A 12,821-nucleotide genomic window follows, 5' to 3' on the forward strand; every position below is an offset into this window, starting at 1 on the left:
TATAGACTTTATTTTACCCGATTTGGCAAACTCACATAACGTAGAAGTTGACAGATAAATTTATGATATGCTTACATATAGTAAATGTTATATTCATGTGTCCTGAGACCGCTGTGTTTCTTGATTGTGCCAGTTGAGTGAAGATACTGACTGGCAAAGCCTGATGTTACTGCGAAATGTTTCCGCAATCGAGGTCATATATATGTATATACAGTTCACTAGTTATGAAACCGAAAACCCGACAATGTTCAACTATCCCTTTGCAATCTGCAGAACCCATCTCCCTCCAGCGAGCCCGTCATAAAGTCCGTATGTACCTTACAAGCTGGCCAACCCATCATCCACCGACATGCTCATTCTAGCAATTTGCTTCGATAGTTTATCCTCGACAGAGAAAATTTATAGCTCTTTGATGAGAATCCTCTTAATCCGTGATGTTTCTGCGGACAAGCTGAGACAACGCCATGATGCAGCAAGGTTCTTATTTTGAAGTATCCAGCAGCATTTCAAGAAGAGAAAGGCAATATAAAAGTATATGATGCAAAGAAGTTCCGTAATGTGTCCTGATACATGAGGCAAAGGGCTCCCTGATGTTGTGTTCGTGAATCGTGTTCCATGATCCACCCCAGTGCGATCGATGTTAGGGCGATTTATGCCCTTCCTGGATAAGATCTTGGTATCCGGATCGGCCGTCAAAATATTTCATTCATCCATTGCCTGATCGTGTTGCGAACAGTATAAAATGGTGTTCGTGCCGTTGTGGTGTCGTATTCGTTTCTAGGAGCCTGTGCCTGAGAGTATCGGGGACCCGAAGCTAATCGGTGAAGTGAAGTTTGTGGTGACGATGTTGCTTGATCTGAGTCAGCAAGAGTCTAATACGGAAGCGCGCAATGCTCAAGAATGCAGGAATATCAAAGAAGGTGATGAAGCGGCAAGGTAGGGCAAAATTGTGTATCAAGATGTGCAAGAGTAGTTCTTGTAGATAGTGACGAGGACCTCAGATAAACAGGTCGATAGCTAAAAGAAAGCTAAATCTGGGAAGTGTATATCGAAAAGCCTACTCAGTCGCTCTCCGATTGCAGTGAACGAGGGCTCTCGATGGCTCGTGACCTGCTTGAGCTATTGCACACTCTGAGCTCAGGGTCAGTCACAAGGGCTCTCTGCGCATGGTAGGAGAATCCGTGGGGCGAAGGAATAAGAAATAATATACTATACCTCTCTTCAGACACAAGAGACAGCTCGCATAACATATCGCCGTGCTCAACCTGGCTAAGAACCTCGTGTACGCTCGTGTTTTGCCGTAGCATATCAAGAATGACATGCGCTTCTTTGTGGTCTCGTGATCGAAGTAAGTAGATAAGCTTTTGATAATCCGTCTTTTCGATTTGTAGATGTTCGTAACGTTGTCGTAACTCGTGATCTTTATTCATGGGCGCGTAGTTGCATTCTGACCCAGCTCGGATGCAGCCTTTACAGCGAGGCCGATTCCCATTGCACTACGATAAAAGGTTAGATACCAGTTTGAGGAGCATTCGAGAGACTAACTCTGATCTTTCGCTTTCGACAGGTTTCACAGGCAATCGTGACACCGACTCTGGGGTAATGCGGGAGAACGACGCGGGGTTTAGGGGCAGGCGGTAGTTCGGTGGCAGGGAGAAGTGTGCGTTGATGGCCTTGGCTAAAACCAGCCATTGTTCATATAATATCGAGAAGTCGTAGTTCGAGGACGCTTGGAGCGTTTTACCCTGAAAGGTATCTGTTCCGGAGAATAAGAGAGGAACTACATCAAGACAAGCAGAATTCGGCTTGGTGGACGTGAGGTATATCAGTACAAACTGACAAGTTCCCCTTGCCTATCACAGTAAGGGACTTGCCCGAGACTGTGAAACCTACCATTGGCCGCTTACCTCTTGCCGCCATCATTTCAACGTCTCTGAACCATGCCAATGACCGCATATCAACCCTAGTCTTTTTCTCCGAGGAGTGCATGAAGGCCCTGCACCTTTCCAACAAAGTCAATAGAGCAACCAATAGTCTCACCTCCGGTCGCAGCCCTCCGCTAAACGTGGTTGGGCCCCCCACTAGTCAAACTGTAAAATGATCGTCATAATAGCCGCATATCCTAAAAATGTGACAAGAACCTGGCATTATGACTACGAAACGGGTCATTTCTATATTAACAGGGGTTATGTGCTTTGACCAGTGAGACACACCAATCAAGATGATAAATTACTGGTCCAGAGCTTTCGGGAGAAGACTGCCAGTGGTATCCTGGCACACCAAGTCGACGGACCGCGGCTGTCAAGCGGGACTTAACCGCAAATGATACCTGCAGCAGTACCCCGAGAAATAAAAGATAAATACGTTAAGTTGTTCTTTACTGTATTGAGAGTGGCAAGACCACATTTTAGACCGTTTGTGTTGCGTTGAGCTCCATTTCAGCTCAACAGTTCCAGGACCACATAAAACCAGCATTCCACCCCTGTCAGAATGATGAGAGGCGTGGAGGGTTCAGAATAATCAGAATCTATCCGATTATCGATCTTTTATCAATCATCCAATACATAGTTGAACCATGAAGTAAGTACTGCTGAAAATACAAGTTGTTAATCGTACCTCAGCTCCTGATTTCAGTTGCTGTATCAGGTTGGAGGCACAAAAAAGGAAAACCGAACAGCACATAACTGTCGTCGTGCATAGGCAGGGGCCATTACGGATGTCTTTCTTCATATCCAGCTTTATATTTCTACTCGCATAATGGACCTCACAGAGACATGGAAAGACGTTGACTTCAACTTAAGAAAAACCAATCCCGGTTCGCCACTTGGACATGCATTGCGTGTTTTCGGTTGTCTATCAACAAGCTATTATGATTTGTAAGGTCTTGTAGCCTTACAAGGAAGTGGCAAACTCTATAACCCATCACTAGGCTAACATAGGGGCGAAACACACGGTTGACCGTTATATACCGTCAGTCTAGTCACACTGACCGTAAGAAATACTGAATTATTGCTGATAGCCAAGACCTGCCCCTGTCTATAAAGTTCAAGTGTACCAAGTCCCACAAAAACAAAAACAAAAAAAAAGGAAAAGAAAAAGAAAAAGAAAAAAGGTAATTCTGGCGTCACCAGCACTACACCGCGCTTTTCCCTCTCTTATCATAAGCCTTGCGACCTTCCTCCTTAAGCCGGGAGTCGTCCGGTCGAGTAAGATCAACCTGCGGCATCAAGAAAAACGCTAGCACGAATGCCAGGCTTGCGACACCTGCGCCTATAAGGAATATTATGCGGAATCCTTGTCTGTATGCTGGGATGAGAACTGAGCGGATCTTCTCAGCTTCGCTTGGTGAGACTGTGTCTAGGAATGTCTGAGGATTGCCGAGCAATGTCTTTGAGTCGTCTCTATCTAGGTTAAGGGAGGATAGAGAGCCTGCTATGACGTTGTTCCTGGAGTGATATCAGCGAATGTTGGTTAAAATGGCTTTTTGGCTTGACATACAGAACTGTCCCGCAGACTGCAAGTCCTAATGTTGCCCCCAAGTTTCTCACAAAACTATCATGTTCTGTCAGATTTGTCTTCGACACACGTTATGGGTCTGTCACTTACTTGCGGAATGATGTGACAACAGCCATATCACGCCTCTCGACGCCAGCTTGCGTAGCAATGAGTGCACTATCACCGTCAGTCAAAGCCCACTTGAGCGTCACAATTTCAACTCACGGCTGCAGCGTATTTCCAACACCCACTCCAATTAGTACCGAATAACCGATTTGTTTCCCAACGCCCGTATTCTCATCAAGAGTTGACATTAAGCCAAGACCTACAGCCCAGCATAACCAGCCAAACAAGATGCACTCACGGTACCGACCGATCCAGTGCACGATGAGTCCAGAGAAAGTGCTACTGGCTGTTTGTAGTAGTGTGATGGGGAGAAGCATTACTCCGGATTTGGTGGCGGAGTAGCCGTAGACGAGTTGGTAAAAGGAGGGGATGTAGTAAACTTGCATGACGAAGTTCCAACCGTTGATAGCCATGGTCAGGCATGCGCCGTTGACGATCTTCGACTTGAAGATGTGCACTACGTATTTGTCAGGGAATGCTTCTGATCGTAGCATGGAGTTTCTTACACGGTATCAATGGATATCGAGGGCCTTTCCACTGCCATAGCATGAAAGCAACTGATGCAGCTGTGCCCACTACCAATGTTGCGATAACCTGAGCGGAGTTCCAGGAGTACTCTTTTCCTCCCCAAGTTAATCCCAGAATAACGACTGTCATTCCAGCCAAGGCGAGAAATATGCCCAGAAAGTCGACTGCCTTAAGCTTTCTATTTATCACGTCAGTTGAAACCCTACCATCTCCTAATGGAACTCACAGTCTCCAATCTCCTTCGACTTTCTTTAATGGCATGAAGAACAGTACACAAAGGGTTGTCAACAGAGTCAGTGGTAGTTGCATCCTGAAGATCCATCGCCATGAGTCCTCAGAACTCGACGAGAGTGCACCTCCGATGACGGGACCTATGCCATTTGCGAGAGCAACGACGGCACCCTTGGAATATTGTTAGCCATGATGATACAAGCCTCGGTTACAGCAAGCTCACCAATATTCCTTGATACTTCCCCCTCTCTCGCAGAGGGACTACATCGCTCACTATGAGCTGCGCAACGGTCATAAGCCCTCCACCTCCAATACCTGTAAAGGCTCGGAAGATTGTGAGTTGCAAGACAGACTGCGCTAAGGATGAGGCCAGTGATCCGACAAAGAATACTGCAAGACCCAATAGCAGAATGATCTTGCGAGACCAGATATCGGATAACCTTCCATACATGAGCTGTCCAACTGTTGAAGTTCTGTTATTGTTAGCATAGTCCCGCACCGATGCTGATGATGCTTACATGAAATATCCGCTTGCTATCCACGAAACCTGGGCTGTTGACCCCAAAGCATTTCCGATGATGTATAAACTGGTGGCCAGCATAGTCTGGTCCATCAACGCCAGCAAATCTACACTTGCACATGCGAGAAATATCTACAGATCCAGTTAGCATGGCGATGTCATTGTTTCTTGAGAGTTGAGACTTACTGTGATGATGGCTCGCTTTGGCACGTAATTTGTCTGCTCATTGAACTCATGGGTCTTTTCATTGTCGCCTGAATCAACGACAATAGTGTTTGTTGAGCCCATATCACGGGTCATGACCGCGTTGGCGTCGGGTTCCCGATTTTCCGTCATTGTGTTTGGTGTCGCGGCGACTCGACCTCCTAAGCGCTGATGTGGGAGAAACTGCAGTGGGAGTTCCTTTAATCCTGATGGTGGAATGGAAGTCGCCTTGACGGTGAGCAAGTCCCTCTGTGGCGGCGTTCAACCTCGCTCAAACTTGCTCAAGGATCGGCATTGAGCAACCCTTTTGGCTGAAACAAGGTTATTTTCCAGGTACACCGCTTCAACTACCTGTCAACTACCGCGTCGTGTGCCTTGAGCCATTATTGCCCCTTTGTTGTTATGAATGGCTTTTATGTAAATCAAGTCTCGTAGTCCAATAAAGTCTGGTGCGATTGGCTCTTAAACTGACGCAAAGGTGTCATTGCTAGGGATCGGCAACTAAGGTTGCAACAGCGCGGGTTTTGCAAATAATAATGTTGCAACGTGGATTAAAGACAGCTCTAAACACGCCACAATACTTTCTCATACGAGCTAACTGAGCATATTTGCGAAAATTCGCGAGAAATATGCTCGTTGATGACTATGAGGCTTTCACGATGCTCAATAGACTTTCTCACAGATCAGTCTCAATAATACTGTTCTCGTCACAAAAGATGGAGGAAATCTTTTTGGTAACCGTTCGAGGACAAAATAAGAAGTAATATAAGATCTATCAAGGTGTTTCTAGAAGTAATTAATTGGACCCCAAATTATGGATAATATTAAGCATCTCCACCATGAGCCGCCTTGGTGGAAAACTATCAGGGTCCTTTTCTCCCAACGCTGATACAAGCTTGCGGGAATAACCGAGGCTATTGCAAATCATACTCAAAAGAAGGAGTAAAAGTTCCTTGCGCGAGCGATACCTGACCAATTATCTTGGCCATATGCATCTCATCTCATGAATGGCACCACCCTGATGGTCAATTTCTCGTATGCGCCACTTCAAGTCTCCAATGCATCATCGAAACAAGCATCAAGAACCTTAATGACCTGCTTTACTAGAGTAGTTCTGTTAGCAATTCGTCAGATGAAATCCATTTAGAGATGAATATCTGTCGATCAGCAAGAGATTTCGAGTAAAACACTTCAACGAGCTTCCCTCTGGGGCCACTTGACTCAGTGACCCCCATCTTCTCTATCCATGATACTCTGATCTGCCCTCTAACGATGACGATCTCGGTAAAGCGACTCATGCACTCTTATGGATATTGAGTCTTTTGATTGGTATACGGTTACATTCAAGAAAAAATGCGTTGTTCGGTTAGACATCCCACGCTCCATGCAGATGCCGAGCAAAACCTGCTACCACCCAATGGCCAAATAAAAAAGGCTGGTAAGTCTGCGAAGTACGATCTCCGACTTATATAGCTACTTGGTATCCAGGTTCTCTGTTAGATCTACCTCTGCAGTCTCCAAGCCATAACCTTATTCCAACATGGCCAGCCCCAACCCCCTCAACGTGTACCATGGACAAGACTCCATCCAGAAGTACTTCGATCCAGAATCGGCACCGCCGCTACCGCTTGTCGAGATTCCCGACTCGCTTAATCCCTATCGTCAAGATGGAGTACGTATTTATGCCAAGATGATGACTATGCATCCTGCGAACAACGTCAAAGCGATGCCAGGTACGGCACCCTGTTTTGGGCTTTATATGCTTAGCTCACTGGATGATAGCCTTGAACCTTCTTCAAAATTGTGTCGTGCCTGGCAAGACAAAGGCTGTTGTCGAGTACAGCTCTGGATCAACTGTCCTGTCCATGTCATTGATTTCACGAGCGATTCATGGAGTCGATGATGTTCGAGCGTTCTTGAGTAACAAGACGAGCTCAACAAAGCTTAAACTCATGCAGTTCTTTGGCATTGACATGTGAGTCACCAGAACACCGATAAACATCCAAACAGGTCTTCGCTCTAACGCTTCATATATATAGCACGCTGTATGGCGGCCCGTCCCAGCCAGAGCCTCTCGACGAGCGCGGTGGCATCAGAGCTGCTCAAAGGCTCGCGCAAGAATCAGATGCGACCATCATCAACCCAAATCAATATGAGAACGATCTTGTAGGACTTCTGTCAATCTCAATGCAAGGCTAGTGTTAACATCAGAACAGAACTGGAATGCCCACGTCAAGTGGACTGGTCCACAAATCTACAAGCAGTTACCAGAGATAAACGTCATCTGTGCTGGCATGGGGACCTCAGGTACGCCAACATACTCCCTTTATGGGATTCTTTTTAACCATGAGAGACAGGAACTATGACTGGACTTGGCACATACTTCAAAGATGCAAAGCCTACAGTGTACCGACTTGGGTCAGTCAAACCACCATTAGCATGATAAAACCCATCGGGCCATCAATACTAACTACGATTCAGTGTTTGTACAGCACCCGGTGACCGAGTCCCCGGCCCCCGATCCTTCGCTCTCATGGCTCCCGTCCAGTTTCCCTGGAAACGGGCAGTCGATCATATCGAAGAAGTCGACTCTCACAACTCTTTCTCCATGTCGTTAGATCTCTGCCGAAACGGTATCGTCTGTGGACCTTCTTCAGGTTTCAACCTTAAGGGTTTGTACCAGCTTATAGAAAAGCGTAAGGCTGAAGGTACTCTGTCAGACCTGGCTGGACCAGACGGAACTATCAACTGTGTCTTCCTATGCTGTGACCTGCCTTATCAGTACATCAACGAGTACTTTGACAAGCTTGGAGAGAGCTACTTCCCTTCCATCAAGAACAAGGTAAGCCTAATATCTCAAGAGTTCCAACGGGAACTAAGACTATCGCAGGACCTCTTGGAAGTCGACTTGTATCGGTATGATGAAAAATGGGAGAGATCAGCATCCGAGGCCCTCGATGCATTCTTTGACGTTGACAGAGGAGCACTTCTCGACATGGTCCTTGCCGACCCCAAGATAGGATCTGTCAATACCGTCGACTTACAGAGCATTCTGAGATCCAAACAGGACACTACTATAATCGATCTACGCCAGCCTGACGACTTCAGCATGTTCCATCTACCAGGCGCTGTCAATATGCCTTTTGTCCAAGACGGCACCCCAAGCCCATTCTCTGATGCAAAGCTATTGGAATCACTATGGAAGAATCTTGATGGGGCTTTTAAGGCTCCAGGAGCAGAAGTCCAGTCTCTTCTCAGCGGAAGACGAGTTCTTCTCACATGTTACGATGGCGACAGCGCTCGAGTTGCAACCAGTGTCTTGAGGGCCAAGGGATATGAGGCGGATAGTATCAGAGGTGGGTTTCAGGCATTGAACAAGATGAGACAGAGCTCAAACCAAACCCCTATGGCTGGATCTCGAGAATCATCGCCTTGGGTGGATTTGAGTCAGGAGGCACTGAGTGTTGGCGCGTCAAAGTCTGCTCGCGTTTCTCTATAGCGGTCTAGGCATGCTTGGCCGAGGATACCTAGTATAGATACTTACGAATAGCATACGAAGAAGGATGTAACTAAGTTTGGATATCTCGCGCACTGGTAAATATTGTCAATCATATGTAGTCTATAAGATTCTATCCTATTTGGCAATTCGTCAAGGTGAGACGAATAATCTCACAATGCAGGCACGATCCCGCTGTCCAAGTACTATGCTTCAAAGGCACTTATATATAAAGTGAAAGCCTCTTCACTCCGAAGATCATGTCGCGAGAAGTCTAGCTCACTCCCCAGGCCCCAAGAACATTCTTCCTTCCCTCCCCCTTTGCCTTGCGACTCCCATTCTCCAATTTTCTAACCCTGTTCACGATCAGTCCCACAGAGATCGGCCCAATGATCGTACAGAGTGTAATAGCCCAGGTGACAATCAGAAAGATCTCAGAGGACTGGCCATCCGCCGTTGCACCAAAGATACCCTTGCTTTCAGCCAGTGCCGAGATCAAATATCCGATCTCACCTCGCGCTACCATGCCGATGCCAACGATACACGCTGGATACAGAGACAAGGCTTTCTCGGGCTTCGGTGTCGAGTTACGCACTTGTGGAGACGCCTGAGATGTATCTGTGTCAGTGACGGGTTCCAGAGGGACAGCATCACGTCCTTCTCCTTCCTGCGCTGCACTAGCCCCATCGCGAGGTGATGAGTTGTCTGCGCATTGAGCACCAGGCACCAATCCTTTAGAAGACTTTTTGAGCTTGGGCGAAAGTGTATGAGAAAGCTGCACAAGAGCCCGGAAAGGGTTTTCGAATGACATAAGCCAAAGACCACAAGCAAGCTTGGCAAATATCATAAGGATGGTGTAGATCACGCCGCGCCATACGATGGGGCCAGTGAATAGCTTTGTGATGGGCACGGAAAATCCAATAGAGGCCTAGTTCCAGTCAGACTTGTTCAGTGATGGGTTAGAAGTTGGGAAACTCACAAAGAAGAAAGGCTTGAGAATGTGTTGAAGGGCAGGTTCATAGTAGTGGTGAAAGATCTCGGCACCTGAACCACCTTCCATGACCTTTGTGAGAACCCTGCTCTCTGGAGCCGGCTCTTGGGTTGCCAACTCTTCAGTAACCACACTTTCTCCCGTGGCTTCAGTCGCATTGGTATCGGTCTCTCGGGATTCGAGATGAGGAACATCGGAATCCCACCAACTGATAGTCGCACCCGCTATATAAGCAGCCAAGAGGCTCGAAGTGCCTGCAAAAGTCGCACCAATGACTATACCTAGGAGATATGCGGTATGAATAACAAAAGCAGTCTGACTCATACCGAAAACCTTTGAAATTCTAGAAGTCGGATTGGCTTTTCGGAAAGCATTGAGTCGAACAGTAAGAGGTAGAACGATGAATCTGCAAAGAACAGGAATGGTAATTGCAAAACCAAGAGAGACAACGACAGGTCTGACGACTGTGATGGCATCAAAGGCATCGCCACCGAGGTTTGAGATAACCTGGACCATGATTAAGCCTATGACATCATCCATCATGGCAGCACTTGTCAAAACAACGCCGAGACGTGTTGCAGAAAGACCGCTTGTGCCGAGGATAGTAAACGTTGTACCGAGACTTGTAGAGCACAAAGCAGCACCAGCAGCAAAGGCTTGCAATGGAGTTGCGTTAAGCATAGGCATAACTGCAAAAGAGAGACCGATTGGGAGAACAATTCCAGTTGTAGCCACGATAGAGGAAAGACCAAGATTAGCCTTGAGAGATCTAAAAGATGTTGACAACCCGCCTATAACGCAAATTAGAAAGCTGTCTATGCATCAATGGGAATCGAATTACCTTCAAAAACTAGGAGGATGAGACCAAGGTATCCAAGCTGCACTATCGCATCTTCAACCTCCCGGGAGAGCCATTTTGCACCTGGTGTTCCCCAAGCTATACCTAGCGCTATTTGGCCAATTAGACCGCAATATGCGATTTTATCGAGGCCATAATTAACTAAACTCAAGAGAAGAAGAAAGCTCGATAGAATGGCAATGACTGTTATCGAAGGCTCGTGGTATGGAAGTGAGGCTTCCATTTTGCAGACAATGATGTTGGTTGCATTCTGCTAATCTGAAGTTGAAGCAGGTTTAGATATGCCGGAGTTTTAATTCTCCGACTCGGTTCGGGAATAAGACATGTAACACTACAGTAGAACCAAAGTACACGAGCTTTAACCACAAAATGTCCAGTTTCATAGACTACTGCTTGCAGCAGTCATATGATTCTTATAACTCAAAAGTTAGAAATATCTTTGCAGTTCTCTCTTCTCTTCTCATCGTCTCATACCTCTGTTATCCTGACCAATCGCATCATCTGGCACTGGACGGCCGCCCTGCGAGTCAGTATCCCTGAACGCCAAGACAAACCAATGCATTCCTTCACAGGGGTGAGGGATGTTGGTCGACTCTGGGTGATTTATACTTTCTTCCCCTGGCATTTTAACCGAACATCGTTCGTGCCTCTCACTCACATATTTAGCTCACCCTGAATTTCAAGTCTGCAAATTAAACAAGAGCTGGTCGTTCCGACATGAATATGAACAGTGTAATTAGTTGGCTTTTATGTACATGATCTCATTTTATACAATCGTCCTATCCTTGGCCGTTACATCGAGACTAACAAGCTCGATATCGCTTCTGTTGCTCTTCTTATCACTCCAGCCTGCCGCGAGCTCCGGTGAATGTGATCCTGTCCATGGGCCTGGGTCGGGGTCGCCTTCTAGAGATGGTGTTTCGTCGATTTCTTCGAAGCCACTTTGTGCTGCTCTGCGAACTGGTGCGCCGGAGGAGTTGTTCGGTCTGCCCGATGTGTTGTAGTTGTAGTCGTATTTGGAACCCTTTCTGCGGAGATATGGTCGGAGAGCTGGGAGGCATGCAATGATGAGGCCGATGAAAACGTCGAGGCCACTCCAAAGTTCTATGAAATGTTAGATGAACCTTACTGGAACGATGATATAACTCACCAATCGTTGTGATGGAACGAAAGTCTCCGACGTTTGTGAGTTGAATAGTCAAGAAGCGCGTGAGCGAGAATGCAATGTCGATTATTCCGAGAAGGAAAACGCAGTAGACACCGATCTTGACCCTCTTCCGCATGTTGAGCTTATACAGAACTAGCCATGGAAGAGCGAAGACTGTAAGGTTATTAGTATCTATAAGATCCAACAGGTTGGGATGACTTACGCAGAAGACTCCCAACAAAATGCAGCGTCCAAGCAACCTGGAATGTAGTGACCAAGGCAAAGTCATCACAGAAAGGCTCTGGTCCCAAGATCGACCTGAATATGAGTTAGATGAGTTGAGGAAGGACGAGATGCGTGACGTACCAGTTTCGTTTAATCGGGAAGCAGAGGAATAGTTGCAGGCATAGTGACACGATCAATGCGCATGCACAATAACCAACTACACTCCAAAGAATGATCCTTCTCTTGATCATGAACGGTGGGAACAGCTGGAGATATACGACGAGAAGTGATGCCTTGCAGAGGTAGAAGGTCACGAAGAAGGGAATGACACTAGCCCACATGTACTATAATACCATCAGCTTCATGTTGTTTCGATTCGTGATGATGATACTCACCCGCAGCACTCTCGATAGCTTCTCTGGCGCAACATTCCAATTAACGAGGGTGTAGTTGATCTCGGGCTTCAACACATCCTCCTTCATGTAGATGATGTCGAACGACGCCGTAACAAATGCTGATATCCATGCTGCAACCCTCAACCAATCTGCAGCGACGAGCCTTTGCTTCTGTATGACGAGCCGTAGGTAGATTCGAGCACCGATGATGGCAGCAGCCAGCGTAATAAGGCTGAAGTTCACTGCCTAAAGTGGTGGGTTAGAGGCTAATTCAGTGGATTAATTTGGTGGACTCGAACTTACCAGCACAGCGGCGCCCGACGGCGCAGAAACCATTGTGAGACTCCAGATGAAATTACAGCATTAAACAGAAACAAAAAAGCAAATAAATAAAGAGCGTTTATGCTTTCGTTGGGACCATGCAATGCAATGTAACAGAGTTGACAAAAACGCAGAATGATCGTCACGAAAGTTGCTGGGGGATAATGACGATAAAACCCCTAAATAAAGCTGGCGATAGCTCAGCACAAGGTTAACCCCGGCAATCGTGGACTGACGGAGATTCCCTTGTTTTTTTTTGAGCTTGACTGTAAGCTTATCAAGT

The 12,821-nt window shown here is 46.7% G+C and overlaps 5 protein-coding genes across 8 annotated transcripts; 1 reads left to right on the plus strand and 4 right to left on the minus strand.

Moving 5' to 3' along the window:
* Nucleotides 1-117: 117 nt before the first annotated feature.
* Nucleotides 118-1,847, minus strand: FOIG_06554 (uncharacterized protein). 2 transcript variants are annotated; one of them, XM_031205653.1, is made up of 3 exons: nt 1,546-1,847; nt 1,216-1,496; nt 118-850 (listed from the first exon to the last, which is right to left on the minus strand). In XM_031205653.1, the coding sequence occupies exons 1-3, from the start codon at nt 1,690-1,692 to the stop codon at nt 778-780; spliced, it is 501 nt and encodes a 166-aa protein (XP_031064377.1). In that variant the 5' UTR covers nt 1,693-1,847; the 3' UTR covers nt 118-777. The 2 variants fall into 2 exon arrangements, with proteins under 2 accessions (XP_031064377.1, XP_031064378.1); XM_031205654.1 differs by having other exon boundaries at nt 118-1,131.
* An 883-nt stretch (nt 1,848-2,730) lies between these two features.
* On the minus strand, nt 2,731-5,894 carry FOIG_06555 (uncharacterized protein). Of its 2 annotated transcripts, XM_031205655.1 has the most exons (9): nt 5,087-5,894; nt 4,899-5,032; nt 4,604-4,853; nt 4,376-4,551; nt 4,128-4,327; nt 3,721-4,078; nt 3,607-3,672; nt 3,499-3,552; nt 2,731-3,446 (listed from the first exon to the last, which is right to left on the minus strand). In XM_031205655.1, the coding sequence occupies exons 1-9, from the start codon at nt 5,234-5,236 to the stop codon at nt 3,134-3,136; spliced, it is 1,701 nt and encodes a 566-aa protein (XP_031064379.1). In that variant the 5' UTR covers nt 5,237-5,894; the 3' UTR covers nt 2,731-3,133. The 2 variants fall into 2 exon arrangements, with proteins under 2 accessions (XP_031064379.1, XP_031064380.1); XM_031205656.1 differs by having other exon boundaries at nt 2,812-3,552; nt 5,087-5,479.
* Nucleotides 5,895-6,644: 750 nt separating this feature from the next.
* FOIG_06556 (cysteine synthase A) lies at nt 6,645-8,742 on the plus strand (the record flags this gene model as incomplete). The annotated part of the gene is made up of 7 exons (XM_031205657.1): nt 6,645-6,837; nt 6,887-7,079; nt 7,144-7,270; nt 7,321-7,411; nt 7,462-7,522; nt 7,586-7,946; nt 7,995-8,742. The coding sequence occupies 7 exons, from the start codon at nt 6,645-6,647 to the stop codon at nt 8,601-8,603; spliced, it is 1,635 nt and encodes a 544-aa protein (XP_031064381.1). The 3' UTR covers nt 8,604-8,742.
* FOIG_06557 (uncharacterized protein) lies at nt 8,473-10,692 on the minus strand. 2 transcript variants are annotated; one of them, XM_031205658.1, is made up of 3 exons: nt 10,433-10,692; nt 9,580-10,382; nt 8,473-9,528 (listed from the first exon to the last, which is right to left on the minus strand). In XM_031205658.1, the coding sequence occupies exons 1-3, from the start codon at nt 10,671-10,673 to the stop codon at nt 8,875-8,877; spliced, it is 1,698 nt and encodes a 565-aa protein (XP_031064382.1). In that variant the 5' UTR covers nt 10,674-10,692; the 3' UTR covers nt 8,473-8,874. The 2 variants fall into 2 exon arrangements, with proteins under 2 accessions (XP_031064382.1, XP_031064383.1); XM_031205659.1 differs by having other exon boundaries at nt 9,580-10,692.
* A 405-nt stretch (nt 10,693-11,097) lies between these two features.
* Nucleotides 11,098-12,794, minus strand: FOIG_06558 (uncharacterized protein). Its single transcript, XM_031205660.1, has 6 exons — nt 12,521-12,794; nt 12,218-12,463; nt 11,964-12,166; nt 11,821-11,915; nt 11,601-11,771; nt 11,098-11,554 (listed from the first exon to the last, which is right to left on the minus strand). The coding sequence occupies exons 1-6, from the start codon at nt 12,551-12,553 to the stop codon at nt 11,217-11,219; spliced, it is 1,086 nt and encodes a 361-aa protein (XP_031064384.1). The 5' UTR covers nt 12,554-12,794; the 3' UTR covers nt 11,098-11,216.
* Nucleotides 12,795-12,821: the final 27 nt, after the last annotated feature.

Source organism: Fusarium odoratissimum (genome assembly GCF_000260195.1).
Source record: "Fusarium odoratissimum NRRL 54006 unplaced genomic scaffold supercont1.9, whole genome shotgun sequence".
Lineage (NCBI taxonomy): Eukaryota > Fungi > Ascomycota > Sordariomycetes > Hypocreales > Nectriaceae > Fusarium > Fusarium odoratissimum.